Source organism: Primulina tabacum, chromosome 5 (assembly GCF_025594145.1).
Source record: "Primulina tabacum isolate GXHZ01 chromosome 5, ASM2559414v2, whole genome shotgun sequence".
Lineage (NCBI taxonomy): Eukaryota > Viridiplantae > Streptophyta > Magnoliopsida > Lamiales > Gesneriaceae > Primulina > Primulina tabacum.
The window spans coordinates 1,114,373-1,135,527 of record NC_134554.1 but is presented as its reverse complement, the minus strand read 5'-3'; the positions used below and the strand labels follow the sequence as shown (position 1 = coordinate 1,135,527).

Here is a 21,155-nt window from a genome sequence, read left to right as displayed (position 1 = left end):
AATATGAATTTAAAAATTTATTAATTGTTTAAATGTTAACGGTAAAATTATAATCAAAACTCATTTAATATATCCATAAACTATCTTGGTCACTTTAATTGATGGACAAAATTATCTTTTTCTTCCAATAAAAATTATTATAACAAAGTAAATTCTAAAAAACTAAATGATTTGTCAATAATAATTAATAACTTAGAGATTTTAAATAATTAATTATGTTAAAAATACGTAATATCGTGGCTAGTATATAATATGCATAATATATACTAGTAAAAAATTGTATTGTATATATTATTATTATTTTCAATTTGATCAAATAATACTAAACAATTAATATGATATTATTTTTAACTTAAAAGAGTTGTTCGATTAAAAATAAAAGTTTTGTTTAGATTTTTTTATGTAAAATATGGGATAACTTGAAGATATTTTTAATAGACTATGAAGGATAAATATTGAATTAAATATTTTAATATCTTCTAAATTAGTTATTTTAGGTTTTTTATTTAATAATATAATATAAAAATATACATATATTATTGAAGTATAGATATGTTTTGTATTTTTCTGAATCTTATTATTTATTTATTTTGAATCGTAAAATGGTAGACAAGTGTCTCGTCGAACAGATAACTCACGAAAGTCTGTCTCAGAACAAAGTAGCGGTAAGGCAAGCGTAGACCCGCCAAATATGGAGCTCCCTCAGTGGGAGATGAGCACACAGAGAGGGAGAGAGGCGCGCTTCTGCTTCTTGATCCTGAAAAACAATCTTCCAGATTATCCCACAAGGGTGATATCTTAATCTGCAAATATCACAACTTTGCCTGAAAACTTGAGAATAATAAAGGGGTCCTTCGTGTTCTTTTCTTTGTTGTTGTTGTTGTTGTTTTTTTTTCCCTCGTTCGTAAAAAGGCAGCATTTTGAGGGATAGGAAGCTTGAAGGAGAACGAAATGTGGCCTCCCCCAGTTAATCATGGAGAAAGGATGCCTCCATTGCCGAGGTTATTTGCTGTGGCTATAGACAGGGATAAAAACAGTCAAATTGCCCTCAAATGGGCTGTTGATAATCTTCTTGTTAAAGTCCAGACTGTGATTTTGATTCATGTTAAGCTGAAACAATCTGTTCCTGGATTGCCCGCACCGCCCTCTTTTGCTACCCCCTGTAATACTCTATCTCTTCATTTTATGTTTATAATTGCATATTTGTTTGTGTCTCCATGTATTCTAGAGCACAATGAAGTGTTGTAGGTTTGTGGTAACTTTTATGTGCTACGGATTCTCGAGGGCAAGACATTACTCTTGCTGTGTTTTGTGTTTGTGCATGGAGTTTTTGGGATTCTTGCTCTCAGAGTGAGGTCGAAATTGTGTGATTATAAAATCCTACTTTATATATGACTATATTCGTTGAGGTTTGCTTGATTTCCATGTTAAAGATTTTTGAAGAGATGTTAGCTTGAAAAGGCGCAAACAAAAGTAACAATCGCCACTTTACTCGGGAAGAATGTACACAGTCTGTGTCACCATGTAGAAGTTTGTTTGCTTTCCATGAAGACATGTTTTTCACAGTTTTTAGCCGCAAATAACATATGCCATTCCCATCTTTTGCGCAGGGCCTAATCAGATTTCTGAAGCTAGTAATGAAATTGGAGATGATATACAGTTAAGGGAACTGTTAGTTCCTTTCCACGTCTTTTGTACGCGCAAAGATGTGGGTATTCAAGATCTGGGCATTATATCTTTTCGTTTTTTTGGTCGTGAGAAGAACCTTGGAAATGCAACCATTTCAATATGAATTAAAATTTTTGTTTTACAGATACAATGCTATGATGTTGTGGTAGATGACACCGATGTAGCTGGAGCAATAATCGAATTCGTAAAGCAATCAACAATTGATGTGTTGGTTCTCGGTGCTGGGAAAGGCAGCATCTTCAGGTATTTTTTTCTCGTGGATGTTCTTCCTTGCATAATTACTTTTAACTGAGTTTATCTTCAATACTTCAGATGGTATGTTGGAATTCTTTTTCATCTACTCTTTATTATGTAACCGAGTAAAAACCTAAGTAGCCTTTTTCAAAAACAGATTTAAAACAAAAGACATTCCCAGAAATATACTAAAAGGGGTGCCAGATTTTTGTACCGTATTCGTCATTCACAAGGGGAAGATTTCATCCACACGGGCTGCTTCCCGTCCCGCCCCATCCATCCTCAACCCATTACGGAACCAAATAATAATTCAAGCCCATAGAAAATCAAATGCATCAGAACCACCAGTGTCGTCCAACAGTGATTCACGAAGTTGGTTTTTTTATTTCCAAAACACTGGTTCTGCAGTTATCTTTTTTTCATTTCTCACAGTAATGTATTCAATTCTGATTCATATGCAGGTTCCTTTTCAGTACATTCTAGGCCAGGATCCGAACTTCCAACCCATGCCAAGCAAAACGAGGCAAAATTTATCATGTTTTAACATGTGTAGTCATATTCTTTATTGGCAAATCAGTTAGAGCTTTGAATGCATTTTCCACATATTGTCACCCGATTTCTTGCTTAAATAGAAGCGAGATAAGGGTTGATATTTACGTTGAAATCTAGCTTTTAACCGTGGTTGCTGCAAAAAGGTCACCATTCACTCATCGGAAGGCTCCCACTGGAAAAGCATATGAACTATCTCCACCAGAAACTGACATATCCTTTGTCAGTTCTGCAAGGCAGAGTCTTGATGTGTTCCCTTCATATTATGAGGGATCGGAAGGTGTTCCTACTCCTCCAAGGCTTTCGGGAATATCGGACATAGATTACCCAGGGTTCAATTCATTGCAAATTGAACGAAAGTCAGTGGACATAGCAACCCCACCAGAATTGTTCCTTGACTCAATTGAAAACGATAAAGCAATCGCAGCCCAGACAATGGTAAGGTTACCGACATTAAGATTTACATGCATATATTATCTGTTTACCTGCAAAGATTGACCCTGTCACCTTGCTAGATGCTACTGAGTTAAAGAAAACTTGCGTGATTTCCTCATAGCTTATTCTATTTGTACTCATTTTTGAAGTGTTTCCTGTTTGTCTACATTTAGTATTGAATTAGTGTTAGTATGAAGACATGGCTCAGATTTGATAATATTTACAGGAGGAAGTAGAAGCTGAAATGAGAAGATTAAAGCAGGAACTCAAGCAAACAATGGATTTGTACAGTACAGCGTGCAAGGAAGCACTCTCAGCGAAAGAGAAGGCATGGAAATTTTTTTGTTCCCTGGACTCCAGGATTCTGTTCCCAGAGTCTATATAAATTCTTTTCCATTGTAGGCAAAGGAGCTTCAGCGTTGGAAAATTGAAGAGCAGAAGAGATTAGAAGAGGCAAGATTATCAGAAGAGGCAGCATTGGCTCTTGCAAAAAAAGAGAAGGCATGGAAATTTTTTTGTTCCCTGGACTCCAGGATTCTGTTCCCAGAGTCTATATAAATTCTTTTCCATTGTAGGCAAAGGAGCTTCAGCGTTGGAAAATTGAAGAGCAGAAGAGATTAGAAGAGGCAAGATTATCAGAAGAGGCAGCATTGGCTCTTGCAAAAAAAGAGAAGGCCAAGTCTAAGGCAGCCTTCGAGCATGCTGAAGCATCTCGAAGGATAGCCGAACTGGAAGCTCAAAAGAGGATCAATGCAGAAATGAAGGTTATAAAAGAATCAGAAGATGAGTCTAGGGTACTGGACGCTCTGACTCAGTCAGATTCCATGTACAGAAAATACACGATCGAAGAGATTGAAGCTGCTACAGAATATTTTGCATAATCTAGAAAGATTGGAGAAGGAGGGTATGGGCCTGTATACAAGTGTTATTTAGACCACACACCTGCTGCAGTGAAGGTTCTTCGACCCGATGCTACTCATGGAAGATCACAATTTCAACAAGAGGTATGCGGATGTAAATAAATTTTCAGATGAGAGAAAGGTATGGTGTAGTTTAAACATATCTAACAAAATTAACATATTCATAGCAAGTTCATGCAATTAAGTTCCAGATTCTCTCCATCTTTGGTCTTGATGTTATCTAGAAATCATGCATTTAGAATTTATTATTATTGACGAAGTGTACGGTTATATGTATTGGGGAACAATAATTCTTCTACAGCTATGGGGATCAATATTCGAATATGATGTTTGGGTGGTTGTTTGTTTTAAACAATTTAAGCTGGCGATTATCACCAATTGTAGTTTCTGGTCTGTACTACAATAGATTCTCCTAAGGTTTCTCTTTCGCACAAAGTGGTGTTGAAATAGAAAATATAGATATCAATTGTATATGAAAATTTCTCCTCTGACTCCTAAATGATGGTGCTTTGCAGTCGTCATTAGATTTAACTGTTGTATAAATATTTATGAAAAATCAAGTGGGTAATGAAATTTGTATATAGGTTAGGCACATCAAATTTGATGCTATCTTTAAAGGTATTAATTCCTCCCACAAAAGGTGCAAATGGTTCACAGAGAATTAACCTTCCAGGATACAAAACCTATAATCACCACAATTCGAAGTCTGCACTCCTTCGAATTTTCAGAGCAAGAGTTTTCAAGTCTTTATCAAAGTTGAATGTATATCTATTTTATCTGTGAAGAACGTTCCGGTATTTATGCAAAGAAGATGCAGTTTAAAATATTAGTTATGAAAGGTTGTCATGATTCACAAAGGGCCAAAAGACACCTCCAAATGAGAAAGATGCAACCTCTCGATCACAATGCATCTCTGCAATTCAATATAAGAAGTAAATTAAATAATAATGAAACGGTTTAAATTTTAAATTTGAATTAAAGAGATGCATTGTGATCGAGATGTTTCATCTTTCTCATTTGGAGGAGTCTTTTGGCCCTTTATGAATCATGACAACCTTTCATAACTAATATTTTAAATTGCATCTTCTTTGCATAAATACAGGAACGTTCTTCACAGAAAAAATATATATACATTCAACTTTGATAAAGACTTGAAAACTCTTGCTCTGAAAATTCGAGGGAGTGCAAACTTCGAATTGTGGTGATTATAGGTTTTGTATCCTGGAAGATTAATTCTTTGTGAACCATTTGCACCTTTTGTGGAAGGATTTAATACCTTTAAAGATAGCATCAAATTTGATGTGCCTAACCTATATACAAATTTTTTTTCATAAATATTTATACAACAGTTTTAACTTCTACCGGTTTTCCTACTTTCCATGTTAACAAAACTGTCCCTAAGAGACTTATTTTCAATCACATAAATTCATTTCTTATTTGACTCCAGGTTGAAATTTTAAGCTGCATAAGACACCCCCACATGGTCCTACTTCTAGGAGCCTGTCCAGAATATGGTTGCTTAGTTTATGAGTACATGTCCAATGGAAGCTTAGAAGATCGTTTATTGAGGCATGGTAACACTCCTCCGCTATCTTGGCAGCATAGGTTTCGAATAGCTGCTGAAATTGGCACTGGCCTGCTCTTCCTCCATCAGACCAAACCAGAGCCACTGGTACATCGCGATCTCAAACCTGCCAATATTCTTCTTGACCGCAATTATGTCAGCAAAATCAGTGATGTTGGCTTGGCTAGACTTGTCCCTCCATCTACATCTGACTGTGTTACTCAATATCGGATGACATCTACAGCTGGAACTTTCTGCTACATAGATCCAGAGTATCAGCAAACTGGTATGCTTGGCGTAAAATCTGACATATACTCCCTTGGAATCATATTCTTACAAATTCTTACCAGCAAATCCCCGATGGGTCTAACTCATCATGTTGAAAGAGCTATCGAGAGAGGTGCCTTTCCTGAGATGCTGGATCCATCTGTGCCTGACTGGCCAGTTGAAGAAGCTTTGAGCTTAGCTAAATTGGCGCTTAAGTGCTCAGAACTTAGAAGAAAAGACAGGCCAGATCTTGGAAAAGTCGTTCTTCCTCAATTGAACAAACTGCGAGAACTAGCGGAAGATGCCATGGCCAACTCAGTGCCATGCAGTACAAATCCCTCACCCACTCACAGTTTCCATGTCTAAAGTAAGTCTGGGTACATTATCTTGCAAATTAATCCTTCTGTATCTTACAGAATTAGAATGCTAATCGGGATCCTGGTTCTTGGTAATCTATGGTTTTCCTTATAATTCTAAATCCATAAAAATCCGTGGCATGGTTATTTGCTTTAATATTATTAGGTCTTGCACAAATAGGCCAACGCTGAATAATTGCCAATTTTCGAGAATGGTAGATATAAACTCATATTTCACCGAAGATATGGTCATTTCATTTTGTTGTTTTCCTGAGATGCTGGACAAATTAGAACTAGAAGAATTTGTGGGCTAAACTTCATTTCTGTGAATTCTAGCCTCTAATGTGTTATCCCAAATTTTTTTGCAGGAAGACTTGAGTTATCCACCATCTCCACAATCAAGCATGGGGAGCTGATATATCGGAAGATGCATCGCCGCATGAGAAGTAGTTGGGGGTGTACACGGAACGAGGAACACAAAATTTTGACTACTGATCTTTTTTTTTGTTATATGAACATATCATCAACGGTCTCTTGTTAAAAGTATAACTACACTGGGAGAATCAAGAAATTAAATCATCATTCCTAATACATTCATAAAAGAACATCAAGTACATCCTATCATCTCATTGCTCGATGTACAAATATTTGTATTTTCCGAAAAATATCTTCAATGCATTGTTTCTCTTTATCATTACTTGTGTATCATGCATGGCTTTAGTTTTTGCATTGTACTTCTGTAAATTGTTCAGAATCAGTTTCATTTATTCTAGTTTTGCAGAAAGAGAGAATCTTGATTTATTTTGTAGAGGAAAACAACAATAAAGATTCTTGATTCATCATGCAGATAAATCAAAGGCTGGAGAGATTGTTGGCTCATGTCCTGTATCCTACCTTATATCGACGCCTCATTTAGACCAATGCAGTCGAAAAAATCTTTTACTTTTAAATATCGCGCCGACATTTGGTTTACATCCCCTGCAATGGGAAACATGCGCATTACGAGCCACTTTGACAGGACAGTTAATTCAAGAGACCAATGAATATTTGATTTATTCATACATATGAAAATAATTTTTTGCATATCTGATTTTCGTTATATTATCATTTTTTTAATCGGTATATGAATAAGTTTATGGATCAAAAAGACTTTACTATTCAATGGTCATACCAATAAATAGCAAAAGATGATGATATCTCACATATACTTCATTCTGGACTTTGAGAGTAGTCCAAAAGAGCTATCACTGCAGTTGCATAAAGCAGTTACTTCCCAATAATCGCGAGAGTTTTCGAAAATTATATCGAGAAGCAACATATAAGCGAGGGATATACAAGGATAGTTAGCTTAACAGAATGTAGTAGTTCAAGTCGGTGAACTAGCTCAACAGCTGTTCGAACAATGTCCAGCCGAATTATCCTCTAATTCTTTTGAAGCGTGATCGGACGTGCATCAGTGGTAATGACTGATGAGCAGGGATGAGGGAAGAAGCCACTGCTGGTTCTTTGATTTGCGTTTTTGTTTAATATGCAAGGCTTTTTCGTGATTTCCCTCACAAAGACCTGGTAAGATAGCTTCAATTTGACCTTCTTTACCTTAATCTTTGATAATTAACCTTCAATTAGAAATCTAATCCTGATTTTTCCAAATTTGCCCTGGCCTTCTAAAGCCCAACTAACCTAACCCAAAATCTTAAATTTTTCCTCCTTCCCACCCCACTCCATTAGTCGTGCTTTCATATCTTCCTACAATATTTAATTATTATCCTCTTTATTCAAAAAAAAGTTTGTTATCAAAATCCTTCTCTATAAGTGCTACTCTAAATCATGTTCATCTTTTCTTCTACTTCTTGTTTCCGCAGCATCGACGCCTCGCTTTTTTGTCTCTACTATGTATTGTTTTTGACAATCTATTTTTCCCGCCATTTCTTTTATTCATTAATCACATGAAGAGGAAACACATAAGTTTTAAAAAAGGAGATTAAACATTTATAAATGATAATGCATGGATTTAGGAATTTGGATGCAAGAGACAAATTAAAAAATGAATACTTCTTAACACATGCATACAGGGGTAGACTCGTTTTGGTAATGATGTTAAAGTTCGTAAAGTCATAACAAAGATAATATTTTTATTTTTGGATGTTGCTGGTTATTTTTAGGATTTTGGTTATATTTTTTTGAGTTGGAGAAGAGATTTATTATAACTGAGTCTCAAACTCGAAATTTAGTCTCAAACTTGGGGACGATAAGTTTTGATATATATTATTGTTTACTGATAAATTCTAAATATTATGATGCAGTAAGTATTGACATTGTCTTTTTATTTTAAATGCATAGTCCACACTAAGAAAATATTGAATGCATAACTCAAGACAAGACATCTTTTGTATTGTGTATATTTTTCAAAGTAATTAAATAAATTAATAATCAGTTCTTCATTGAAAAAAGAAAGAAACAGACCTCACGTCTGTAGACTGTAAAGAAAAAAATGTACATATTAGTCTGCAATGTTGTGTTATTGGTGAATGGTTGGGAAGGCTGCAGTGTTAAGAGAAAGTTGGAAATTTTGTTTCTACGAAAAATGATATTTGTTGACAATTTATGATTTAGATGAATTAAAGATACATTGGTTAAAGAAAAGTTGTTTTAAAAGGTTAAAATAATAAAAAATATATGTATTAAAATGAGGAGGTTATATTTCAAATCAGGAGTGAAATGCTGGTTAATTAATTAAATCTTCCCTTTTTGAGATGATATGTTTGCTGATACAGCACACGAAAACACGAGTAAACATCTCCAAGAACCACATTTCAATTATTATCTTCATATGTTGTCAGATTGCAGAAACATTCGTGCATATTCATACCATACATTATTGGAATGCTTAAGGTGAACTTCTTTTCGCCTGAGTTTTTGCTCCATCTTCTTATACGCTTCAAGAAATATTCAAATTAAGTTAAACGAATCCAATCCCTGTCGATCACCAATGGTCACCTACTGATAACAGATCGATGGATTAATACTCTTCTTTACAATGATCTCATCAGAACCTACCTCAATCTTTTTCAGCCAAACACTTCTCTCCTTCTGTTCACCCACATGCTTCAGCATCCAGCCACTCCCAATGATCACACATTTCCTTCTGTTCTCAAAGCCACAGTTTCTCTCCAAAAATCGTCTTTTGCTTCATCAGTCGGCCGCTCCTCTCACCCACAATGTGTCAAAAGAGGAGTATTACACAACCATTTTGTACAAGCATCCTTTCTCTCTTTTCTCAGAGTTTGGAGATCTGAGCAGTGCCTGTAGGATGTTTGATGAGATGCCTCTTTCATATAATGCAATGCTTGCTGCATTTGGGAAGCGTGTGGACATGGGACTGGCTGTTTCAATGTTATTTAGCATGCCCGAGAGATGTGTTTATTCGTGGACTAGTGTGATCAATGCATACATGAGAAAAGGGCGTTTTAGGGAAGCAATTGCCTTTTTTGGAGAAATGATGGTGGATGGGTTCGTTATTGGTGGTCTTTTACAGCCAAATTAGGCTACCTTTGTAAGCATGCTCTCTGCTTGTGCGAATTTGGATGATGTATGTGCATTATGTTTAGGAAAGCTAGTTCGTGGATACTTGAAGAGGAATATGGAGTCGAGTGTTTTCTTGGAACATCATTGATATCTTTTTATGGGAAAACAGGCTGTTAAGTTATGCTATCAAAGTTTTTGATCGGATGACTGTAAAAGAGGCATGTGCTTGGAATGCAATTATTTGTTCTTTGGTGTCAAATGGCAGGGAAAACAAGCTTTACACATGTTTGAGGCAATGAAAGATTCAGCATTGTGCCCGAATGAAGTTACTTTTGTTGGGGTCCTTTCAGCCTGAGCTCGAACAAAGCTTGTGGACTTGGGTCTGGAAATGTTTCGCACTATGACACGTGATTTCGCTATTGTCCCAAATATGGAACACTATGGGTGTGTGGTGGATCTTTTGGGTAGGCTTTTAAAGGAGGCAAGTGAGTTTGTGGGAAGCATGCCTTTTGAGGCTGCTGCGTCTGCCTGGGGTGCACTTTTGACTTCTTGTCGAGCACATATACTGGGGCTGATAGATGGGACGATGCTGCTGTTTTGAGGCAGGAAGCATGCCTTTTGAGGCTGCTGCGTCTGCCTGGGGTGCACTTTTGACTGCTTGTCGAGCATATATACTGGGGCTGATAGATGGGACGATGCTGCTGTTTTGAGGTAAGTAATGGTGGATGCCGGAAGCTTTCAGTATGGAGACGGAGCGTGAATTGGATTTTTAGGTTGCATTTAAAATTTAATCTCCATTGCTTGTTGCTTAGCATCGAAACAGAGTGAAAGTTCTAGTAAATACTCATCGCATGAACTGCAAGTACTTTTCAATGTCAAGCTCTCAACTTTGTCATCTCTTTTTATTTTTTGCCGTCGTCTAATGATAGCATCTTTTTTTCCATTAAAAAAAAAAAAAAGATACAAAAGCATCTCTTTTAAGAAGTTCTTCGCTGTGAAATATTGTGTGTGACTGGATTTTTAAAAAAAAATCTTGAAAAAAAAACATCATAACTCAAAAAAGACAACAACTAAATTTTTTTTTTGCAGTTTATCTCTGAAAATAATTTTTTTTTTAAAAAAAGAGACCATATTCATTATTCTTATTTTTCTTTATAAACATACATAAAACTGTTTCTGTATATACTTATATAAAAGGCTACTTCACTGTTCTATCGAAGCATATATCTGTTTATATATATAAAAAAAAAACACTCGTTTTATAAAAACATAAAACTCCTTTTTTTCAATTTGGTGCGTGTGTGTGTGTGTTTAATCTAAACACTACTTTTTTTCATGTTAAGGTGCTTGTGGATCTAACTGGCATATTACTCTTTACCAGTTTTGATCGCCAAAACAGCTAATTCATAATAAAATAAATAAATAACCAGAGTACTCCAACATCCAGTACAAATTGAACATCATTGCTGATGCAGTTACAGTCGGAAAAGCCCTAGAGTATCAGCGAAAACAACTCTAACAACTTAAAAGCTCATAAAATGAAATCCTTTAGCAGCCTAAAATGAAATACTTGGCAGCCTAAATTACTACTCGATCATATTGTCCTAAAACAGAACTTGTGGAAGATCTTTCCTAAAATAGTGTACAGCGTAGTTGAACTTATAAACAAAATGACATCCTCATTTACCTCTTCTCTTGCTTCTTCGGAGGTTCCCACCTGTTTTTTTCGCTTGTGGCTTTCCATGCATAAAATCAGTCTTTCCATCTGTTGACGGCTGAACCATCTCTTCTGATAACTCTTCACGTTGCTTGCTCAAACTATTCTGAGAACCACTTGCAACGCTAGCGGTTTCAGTAACAATAGGAACTTCTGCACAAGTTTCGGTCGAAAGCTCACATCTGCCCTCCAAATTGCCAGCATTCAGCGACTTATTCTTGTTGGTATTGTGGCTATCCTCATTGTCTTGCTCGTGGTTTTGGCTAGTAACACCTCCAGCAGACAAACTGAGAAGTAGAACCAGTATTAGTTGTAAGAATGGATGTTATGAGAGAATAGTGTGGCATCCTTTCACTATCGGAAGAAGAGAGCAATTTTTAAATACCTAGCCTGAGATAGCGAAAAACCATTTACTTCTGGTGTTCCGCCAATTTCAGTAACCTTGTTTTCTGGAGGTCCCTCTGAATCTGTAAAGATATTGAGGTGAAGAGGACATATACAAACACAAACACGCACACTGTCTCAGAAACTCTGCTATACAAATTAATCAACACCACAAAGAGTTGCCCACTTGTGGTAAACTGTGACTAACTGATATTTTGCTAGTGCTCAAGAACCTTGACTTTTTAAAATCGTTCTTTGATAAGAGATGGTGCTAAATGTGTTGTGTACAGGGATTGATGACAATAGGAAATATGAAACTCTTCAAATCACCTAGTATAAACCCAACTATTTGAGCTACGTAATGGTTTATTTTAGCCCCTCTGCCATGTCATTTTGCTTGTTGTGCTATCCTCAACTCTTCTTTGGATTTTTTACAGCCAATTGGCCAATAAAAGCCGCTTGCCTGTAGTCTCCACAAGATGCATGATTTAGGGTCCAAATTTCAATTTTAATTAATCTCAAAACAACTGAGAAGTGAAAAAGGAAACAACATAACAGAACCTAACAAGCGCCAACCTACAGGCTACACCAAGGGAAGTACATTTAAATCACGTGTAAGGCTTAGCTGATATTTCCTTTTTGATTCTCTGTTCAATAGTTATCAGCATTCAGCAACAAAATAAATTTAACTAAAATTCAAAGACAAATAAGAAAGTCTACATACCAGTATGGAGCTCCTCAGATTTGGAACTGGAAGGGCGTGGGAGTTTGAGTGTAAAGCTTTCACCATCAATTTGACCAACTTTTGAATCCTTTAAGAAGAAATAAACTTGAAGGTCTAAGACACTAACAAGTGCAATTTAAAAGCTTTTATTTCTAAATACTTATTCCAGATCCAGTTTATAGTTCTACATGATTATATATTAATCAACAGCTTATAAAAAGTAAAAAAAAAAAAAAAAAGACTCAACATCTACCTCATTATTTCGTGAAGAAAGATTAGCTGGTTCGGTTGACAGTGCTTCACTTGCCTTGCCATCTTGTCTCGACTCCAAAGCTGACCAAAAATCAATGTTTTTAAATGCATGTTTCTGTTAGTTACACTTGTTTGACATATAAATTAGATCAATATTATTTCGGATAAACATAGCTCGCCAGTGACTATCTGAACATTCAGACAAGATATAAACCAACCTGCAAGGACAGGATCAGAACTCACTCCAGCATCCATCAACACACCTATTTGGTGAGTTTTCCTAAAAGAATCTGGCTCAATAGCTTTCTTTTCCATACCCTCCTGCCTACTTGTTGCAATAGCAAACAATGATGGATCAATCCTGGAAGATGGAGTGCGAAGCATATCTTCAGTTGCTTTTGCGCGCACTCTCCGTAATTCTTCTTGGATATTCCATGATCCAGATGTAACAGAATTCCGTTTCTGCAACATTTCGATAAACACTAAAAGTCTAAAACAATGGTTAATAAATAGGATGACCCGAAACAAGTGCAAACAAAGTAAATAAAAGACAAGAAGAAAAACATCATCCATATGACATATCCCTGCATAACTAATATACATTTTTTTGATCATTTAAGGACAGAAAAAAGATTATGAGATTAATAAATTTGTTATAAACACTAAACAGCAACATTTTTTGTAAACAAATTTATTTTTCAGCTATCTATGTCTCTTGATAAATCGTTGATGTGATGGCCACAAAACACCCTGAATTTTGGAAGGACAGACACAATAGACCCTTCAACTTGAGTTTGAAAATACACCGGCACACCTTCAATCTTTTTTCAGATACTTTATTTATTATAGTAATCAAATTGTTGTTCAAACTGACCATCTGAGAAGTTCAGAAGCGGAAGATACTAGATATACTGACACAGGTAACACATTTATAGTTCCAGCCCCAAAAACAATTCGGATGTTTCAAACGAAAAAAGAGTTAAAGGTTCAGTTTTCAGCAATCCACAAGGTGACATGCTTTCCGGATGCAGGAACAGAAGTATAAAGAGGAAATAATCAGGCATGCACCCTTGACGAAGACAAAGAGTCATGGCCAACTGAATATGATGTTCCTTCCTTGATCAAATCCATTCTTGCTGTAAAAGGGGTGATTAACTCAATTTGCTTCGTGGGAGATGCCCAAGGTGGCCTGTCTCTCATATAGGATCTGGCCACATCAAGAGGAGAACCGCCCGCACTATTGACCTACATTATTAGCATAATCAAATCATCAGATGACATTATCCTAATACCAAGATTTGTTTGTAAAGTCAAGAACCAATCTCAAACTCAAAAGGGCGCAAAAGTGACATCTTTGATGTCAAAAATGAAGAAGAAAATCTGTTTGGATATAAAATATGTAACAGGAATATAGAAAGTTAAGGTAAAAAGATAAATAGTCCAAATATTACTGGTTAACAAAAGATCAGCCAGTATGTAGTATGTATCAAATATCACAAAAAGGTTATCACTAACATGTTCGGTCCCAGAGGGGTTGGGATCACACGTCCCTTCATCAGTATTTTCCACCGAACTTGGCCCCATTTTCTTCTCTCGAAACCATTTTTTTGCTTCCAAAACTGCTTCTTTATACATATCACCAACTTCTATAAATGAAAATAAGAAATATATCAAATAGTGAGAAGAATTCACCCCAGGACGAATATAAAATTTCTTGTAAGGCAATAACCATTGTCTGTCATTTTCCCAGGATGGGCAGCAATTCTTTTCTCTGTTTCCATCGACCAATCAATAACTCGTGACTTAAGAAGTTCAGTCAACCTATCACATTCTTCCCTGATAAAAGATGAAAATAACAGTAAGCAAAATCAACTACGTGCGTAGTACAGCCAATCAGATTATAGTGAACATTTGTGCCCTTAAAACATTAGCAGTTTAGCACATGCCCGATGGATATCACTTGCGAGGTTCAAGCAAGTGAGGTTCAAAGAAGTGAGGTTCAAGTACAGCATAAAGGGTCCTGGTATCTAGTCATTGAGTTTTACCAGCATAAGTTACATCTCAACTCTATAAAACCGATAAACATAACTAACACCATCAAATTAAATGCATGTAAGATAATTATTCATTCTTGAGGGAAAAAAAAAAAAGCAATCAAGTTCAAAGCCTGAGCGGCAATATCTTGGAACGAAGTTATGTGGAAGTAAAAAAGACACAGAAGAAAGCAAAAGATTCTAAAAGTTTTAAAGTTTGGAGTCCCGTGGATAGATTCAAATAATAATTTCAAAATTTAAATAATTTTCAGATACCTGACATGGCACAATTCTATCTTAACAACTATCACTTCTTATCAGAAAGAGAAATGGAAAAAATAACGAATATTATAAAAGAAAAAAATAATTACGAACTAGAACCAGAAAATTTCAAGCCAGGTACAAATACCTCAAAGTTCTTGTGATTACCTTGAGAAAGTCTCCTGCATTATAAGTTGTTCAATTATCCGTTTTGTTTCGATCCTCTGCACACAAATATCAAGGAACCATCAGCCGAAAATGATAGAGGATATCTTTGAGGCATTTCAATCATCAACATTTAAAAGAATGGCAGTACAGATTCTGTTTTCTGGTTATGAAAAGATTTCAAACTCAAGATACAGATCTCAGTATAGATCGTCCATCAAGGACGCACTACATGATATGAGACTCTAAAACAATCTAAATGATGCCAAATTATTCTACTGAAATTGGGGTTCGGATATGAGTTAACTGACTGCCTGATCAAAGAGCTGGGAAGATCATGTGTTGTTGTGCTTGGATTCTTTTGCCGTGACAAGGTTTGTATTGATAAAAAGATTTAACAAAGGAACAAAAAGACAAAAGGTAAATGCAAACCATAAATTCCATGAAGGGATGAATCTTTTCGTATCCTCAAGATACCGTGAATCATCCTTCTAACAAAGTTCATTTAATTTTACCCCTTCTTAGACATAAACTAAACAAACCATGAATGATATCAACCACAGCAAATAATAAAATTTGTCCAATCACTCTAATATAAAATTAGAGTATTTGCCTTCTGGCAGAACCATTTTTCTTTGTTGCTGTAGACGATGATGCATAACGCACATAAATAGAAACATGACACCTAGTCAAAAAATGGGGGATCCACCAATGTTAATCTTAACATTAATATGGTGCAACAGTAGTATTATAAGATAAGAGTGAGGTTACCTCATGCAAGGCCTTATCTCCATCATAAGCATCTTCATCATTGTCAACACCATCTTTTGCCAAACAAAAAGATAGAGAAAAGAAGTTACAAAAACACGAGTAAGTCAAAGAATGTACATGAAAGAGAGTAGGTGAAAGTGGAAATAAAAAATGACCTAATAAATCCACCACCAGTACACATTTATCAAAATTATCGCTAACAGAAACTCTGCAAAAGCAAGTTTAAGGCTTTCATGGTGTAATATGCTTATGACATAAACTCAACGTCATAAAACTACATAATACATTAATATGAAGTCAAAGCGTATAAAAAAATCATTGCCAGCTTTATTTTATAGAGTGACGATGTGCAATCTAAAGGATAACCATCCATTGAAGCGCTCACGATAATAATCCCAAATGTATTCATAAACTTCTGTCAATGGCTCCCTTTTCCGTGACTTAGGTTGCATCACATCTAGTTTAGCTAACGGAAAACAAAAAACTGTAAAAGCAGGAGACTGCCACAGGTGAAGAGGATCAAGAATATTGAAAAGTACCATTTCACGCGCATTTGGTAGAAATTAAATCATGAATACGCTCATAATTGAACACAAAAAAATAATTGAAACCAAGGAGGCGCGGAAAGGAAATAATAATTTTTTTTAAAAAAAACCCCAAACAGAAGTGAATGCGTACCAGCACCTGAGTCCTCGTCTTCATCTTCTTCTGAAGATGAAGACTCGGAGTATAAAACACTCGCAATTATTTTTCCAGCGCCAGAAGCTATGGCGCGGGCGGATGGTAAAACTCTGCCAGAAAACCAACTAGGGCTTTTACCAGGCGGAGGCTGCGAGGGCGGGCGGTCATACGGGGTGGTAGCGAGACGCTGCTTCCTCCTATTAGCAACAATTTTTCCGCCGGCACCGGATCGAGAATCTGCCATTTGGAGGAAAATGGGAATTTTGAAATGGAAAGATCGGAATTCGTTTGTTTCAGGACATTACGGGGTTAGTTAACTTATGCATATTTTTTTTGTACAGATTTTTTTTTTCCCAATTTGCCATTTTTGTTTATTCATATTCATATTTATTTTCACATTTCTGTATATATTTTTGGACAATGCTTTGTATTTTTACTGCTTCAGGGTTGTATTTGTTATTATGATTATAAAATCAGGATCCATTTTTTTAATAAAAATTGTGATTCTTTGATTTTCCATTGCAAATTAATAATCCGACGATTACAAAAGAAAACTACACTATTTGTTATGCTGTAACAAATCTAACCTAATTTTATAAAAACTCGTTCACTCACTCACGTAGAGGCCAAAATTAAACTATCGTGTTTGTTTAATATAATATTTCCTTTTTAAGTTTGTAAATTATAGCACATAGTTATTTTAAAGCTTAGTTTTCAGTTGTTGGAGTTGACACTTTACTTGGTTAAGAAACATATAAAACTGTCCAGTCATGGAAATTTGCATATAATATTTTCTAAAAATACATATTTTACAATAATCTAAAGTCTATATTTTATTCAAAAATGATAATATTGTAATCAAACTGATAACAATATACAAGATTAACATCATAATACGTATCGATATAATTGTTTTTAGAAGTGAGTGAATGATAATTTAAAATAATAATTTAATTGGGAGGCGTGAAAAAACAAAAAAAAAATAAAAAAAAATTCCAGTATGACGGTATATTCACAAAAGCAACAAACTCAAGAAAATCCAAGCTCTGTACAGATAATTAATAGCCATTCACAAAGATGAAAATGATTGTGATGGGGCTGCTGAACCTTTACAAATCGGGCACCAGTTCTTGAGACTTAACCACTGGGTGATACACGTTATGTGATAACCGTGGTCACATTCAATCAACGTCCCAACGTTGTCCCCGAGTTCAAACTCCTCCTGCAAAATATGGAGGAGTCATACAATAAATGAAATGAAGAATTCTACTTTGTTTCGTTTTACTTTTCTTTTAGCATTGCTTCGTAACTCGCTGTAGCTGAGTTCTGGTCTAAAATTGGTCCCACATATAAAATACCTGACAAATACTGCATTTGATGTCACCTCCATCCTCACTTGATCCCGTATCTCCAACTTCCAATGGGGTTTTCTGGTACATGCTTCTCCTGATGCATTTCGACAATGTCTCTTCCGAGAGGGCCGTGCTTACCGTACCCATCCTCTCCTCTAAAGCTAACAATTCCTGTCAAATGCAGCATACTCAATGTCATAAAACTCGAGCAAATACCAGCGAACAAATAATAACCACCTCCTAGATTCAAACAAAATTAACAAAGACCACGCTGGAAAAAATGAATATTATAAATGGTTATCATTAGTCAAAGTATGACAAACAAGTAAAAGCAAAACCAACCTCGTAAGACATATCATCAATATCCATCCTCATGTCTCGATGTTGGTCGTGGAGGTTAAGGCCGGTGATGAAAAACCTGGCCTCCAGAGCTAGTACTTGCTGGGAACATAGAATAAGATCATAAATTTTGATTTCAAAATATAAGTGGTAAACAAACATCAGTTACCTCATGCGTCAGCACTGCACGTTCGATCCTGTCAAGAGCTAATAATACCTGTGAAGTGAGATTTTGACGGATATAATGGAGAGACACTATTAGTTCAGAAAAACCCAACTAAAACAATTGTTACGTACATCTCAATAACAAGAACACTACCTCAGCGATTCCATCAAGGCTATCTCGAGGTAATGCACGACGATTCCTTGAATGGTTAAAACCAAGATCCTCCGAACTGAAATACATCAAAGTCGAGGAGTTATCACCATTACTGCTCGAATCACTAGAAAGGGTGTTATTAGGTGTTTCTGTATCAGAAGGTTCTCCAATGGATGAAAAGTTTTGTCTATTTTCTCGGTCTGTAGGCCTCATTCTTTTGTTTATATTTCCTGAATTTCTAGCCCGAGCAGAACTGGTACCACTGCTATCCCCTCCAACTATGCAACTATTTCTTCTTGAATTGGAGATTGAGGTACGCCTAGTCGAAGGTGATACATGCCTATGAAAAGATGATAGGGCGGTGGTTTTTCTCCCACTACGAGATGAGCTGGTGTCCTTTTCATGGCTTCTCTTTTTTATTGCATTCTCCGTGATAGACTTTGACACTGATGAACAACTAGGTGGTATAACATCAGGTTTTGAACCAGATTTTAGGCTCCTTGGACTATACCTACTCAAAGTGCTACTCTTAGATGGCCCAGTGCCAATGCTTTTAGAAGCCAAAATATCGGAAGAAGACGGCAGGATGCTGGGTTTACGAGGTCTAATATTTGAAGATACATTTGAAATTCTACTTTCCGTTATAGTAATCTTTCCAGAGTTGTTAATCCCTGATTTGGATTGATAAGTTGGACTTCTACCTAGTGAATCACCTGACACGCTACTTTCTGATTGAGAAAACAACTTTCTCCTCGAATCTAAATTAAACTTCTTTTCACTCATCTTCGCAGAATTTCTCTTAGAAGAAGTTCCAATTATTCCATTCCCACTCGAAGAACAAAAAGAAGGTCTAGGACATTTGGATCTATCTATGGTTCCGAAATTTGTAGTCTGACTGTACTTCATTCTCCCGCTGCATCCTATTCGATTACAAAATCGAACATCTTCATCCCTCGCAGAAGCTGCATCTTTAAAAGCAACAGTAAGAACTTTTCTTTGAGTGATCGGCCCACCTGCACTAATTTTACCAGCACGTGAATCCATTAATCCTTAAATTGAGCTTCTATCCTGTTTCACCAAGAGCAACATAACAGCAAAAAATTCCTGTAAAAGATCATAATCATCCATGATTAAATAAAACAATAACCAAAATAAATTCCCTTCCAAATAAATGCACCAACTCCGACAACAACAGAACAATCATTAAAAATTCAACAGAAACAACGTTCGGGTATCGACTCCAAAACAATCTGGAGATTTTAAAAAATATATATAAAACGAACAGATCGCAACAGGGAAACAGCAGCAGGAAAAACCCACGTACGAACTAAGAACCGGACGGAGACCAGAAGAAATTGAAGAAACCGTTGAAAAATATATCGATTCTTCATCGTAAATTCAATTCATATAAACTCGATATCTTACAAAAAACCAATCAAGAAACAAAGTAACGCAAACCATATCATAACCCATAAAATTTTCGTTAAAACTAATCAAGGAACACAACAGTGACAATTAAGAAACCATGAAAAACTCCAACGGATTGATTACAACGAAAGCAAAAGCTAATTCCCGTTACTTTATCTTCACCTTTCTTCCTCCTTTTTCCACTCCTTATTCTTTTCCTTTTTCGTCCCACCAAAAGAGAAGGAAAAAGAAAATTCCAATCACGATGCGATGCGAGAAGGTATTGCCCTTATAGTGGAAGGGGAGAGAGAGAGAGGCGTGCGCGTGTTGTGCTGAAATAAGCATTTGGTGAGATGTACATAATTAACTTTAAGTAGAAAATAAAGATCTTCAAAAATGTGATTCAAATCATAATTCATAAATACATATGAACTTGTGGTACTGAAAAAATTCTTAAACATGTAACCCATGTTTTCAATACCTTAAATAAAATTTTCTAAATAAAAACTGCCAAAAATTCATAATATTTTTTTATCTTATGTAGAATAATCTTGATTACATACAAATTGTTTTTATAAGTTTTTTTTTTTGTATCAAACCGTAATGCTAAATATCAAATTGTATATTTCTCAATCAACAATTATAGATTGGATAAATAACCTTTCATCAATTTTTTTCATAAAAATGACAATAATATTATATTATATGCGTGTGTGGTAATATTATTATAAAACAATGAGTTATTTGTACCAAATCAGTGTGAAATATCGAAGGGCATAACAGGTCTCAACTTTTGTAAAAAAGTAACACGAACACCTCATGCATCACTTGAAAATCTGATGAGCTAAAGTATTTAATAATATATCATAAACTGTGATCAATTTTTTGTGTCTCTTGTGTAAACGGTATAAATAACTAGTTCAATCCTTGTAACAATTATACCCAAAATCATTGAATTACCTGGATATATCTCGTATTTTCTAAGGCAGTACCTCTATATTTCGAGGATCCAATTATTAATATTTTTTAACATTACAAAAAATTGTATAACATTAAAAATATTTGTTGTTGTTATCATTACAAGTGTGAAGTAAGGGCGGAGGAGTCGAGTGGCATGTATGGCCACCCAACTAAATCCGCTCAGTAAACACCAAATTCCCGTTATGTTATGTTATGTTATATTATATTATATTATATATCAAACGGTAGGA

At 35.5% G+C, this 21,155-nt stretch overlaps 2 protein-coding genes and 2 pseudogenes across 7 annotated transcripts; 2 read left to right on the top strand and 2 right to left on the bottom strand.

Moving 5' to 3' along the window:
- The first annotated feature begins 614 nt into the window (after nucleotides 1–614).
- On the top strand, nucleotides 615–6,711 carry LOC142545249 (U-box domain-containing protein 35-like; annotated as a pseudogene).
- A 782-nt stretch (nucleotides 6,712–7,493) lies between these two features.
- LOC142545086 (putative pentatricopeptide repeat-containing protein At1g10330) lies at nucleotides 7,494–10,299 on the top strand (annotated as a pseudogene).
- Nucleotides 10,300–10,935: 636 nt separating this feature from the next.
- Nucleotides 10,936–16,840, bottom strand: LOC142545248 (protein KAKU4-like). 2 transcript variants are annotated; one of them, XM_075652308.1, is made up of 11 exons: nucleotides 16,525–16,840; nucleotides 15,847–15,899; nucleotides 15,079–15,134; nucleotides 14,346–14,452; nucleotides 14,132–14,262; nucleotides 13,685–13,861; nucleotides 12,835–13,078; nucleotides 12,618–12,697; nucleotides 12,365–12,452; nucleotides 11,642–11,723; nucleotides 10,936–11,543 (listed from the first exon to the last, which is right to left on the bottom strand). In XM_075652308.1, the coding sequence occupies exons 1-11, from the start codon at nucleotides 16,769–16,771 to the stop codon at nucleotides 11,219–11,221; spliced, it is 1,590 nt and encodes a 529-aa protein (XP_075508423.1). In that variant the 5' UTR covers nucleotides 16,772–16,840; the 3' UTR covers nucleotides 10,936–11,218. The 2 variants fall into 2 exon arrangements, with proteins under 2 accessions (XP_075508423.1, XP_075508424.1); XM_075652309.1 differs by having other exon boundaries at nucleotides 16,531–16,840.
- A 676-nt stretch (nucleotides 16,841–17,516) lies between these two features.
- Nucleotides 17,517–20,266, bottom strand: LOC142545246 (uncharacterized). 5 transcript variants are annotated; one of them, XM_075652304.1, is made up of 6 exons: nucleotides 20,128–20,266; nucleotides 18,538–19,641; nucleotides 18,388–18,435; nucleotides 18,222–18,320; nucleotides 17,886–18,050; nucleotides 17,517–17,749 (listed from the first exon to the last, which is right to left on the bottom strand). In XM_075652304.1, exons 2-6 carry the CDS (start codon nucleotides 19,579–19,581, stop codon nucleotides 17,597–17,599), a joined length of 1,509 nt encoding a protein of 502 aa, XP_075508419.1. In that variant the 5' UTR covers nucleotides 19,582–19,641; nucleotides 20,128–20,266; the 3' UTR covers nucleotides 17,517–17,596. The 5 variants fall into 5 exon arrangements, with proteins under 5 accessions (XP_075508419.1, XP_075508418.1, XP_075508420.1 ...); XM_075652303.1 differs by having other exon boundaries at nucleotides 18,538–19,605; XM_075652305.1 differs by lacking the exon at nucleotides 20,128–20,266 and adding an exon at nucleotides 19,996–20,093 and having other exon boundaries at nucleotides 18,538–19,605.
- Nucleotides 20,267–21,155: the final 889 nt, after the last annotated feature.

Excerpts from the sequence above, each read along its gene's own strand:
- LOC142545246 (XM_075652304.1), bottom strand. The coding sequence starts at position 19,581 with ATGGATTCACGTGCTGGTAAAATTAGTGCAGGTGGGCCGATCACTCAA. Across the intron at positions 18,051-18,221 it reads TTGATGATATGTCTTACGAG|GAATTGTTAGCTTTAGAGGA; the intron begins GTTGGTTTTGCT and ends TGCATTTGACAG. Across the intron at positions 17,750-17,885 it reads TCAAATGCAGTATTTGTCAG|GAGGAGTTTGAACTCGGGGA; the intron begins GTATTTTATATG and ends CATATTTTGCAG.
- LOC142545248 (XM_075652308.1), bottom strand. The coding sequence starts at position 16,771 with ATGGCAGATTCTCGATCCGGTGCCGGCGGAAAAATTGTTGCTAATAGG. Across the intron at positions 11,724-12,364 it reads ATCTGAGGAGCTCCATACTG|ATTCAGAGGGACCTCCAGAA; the intron begins GTATGTAGACTT and ends ATATCTTTACAG. Across the intron at positions 11,544-11,641 it reads TTTTCGCTATCTCAGGCTAG|TTTGTCTGCTGGAGGTGTTA; the intron begins GTATTTAAAAAT and ends TCTACTTCTCAG.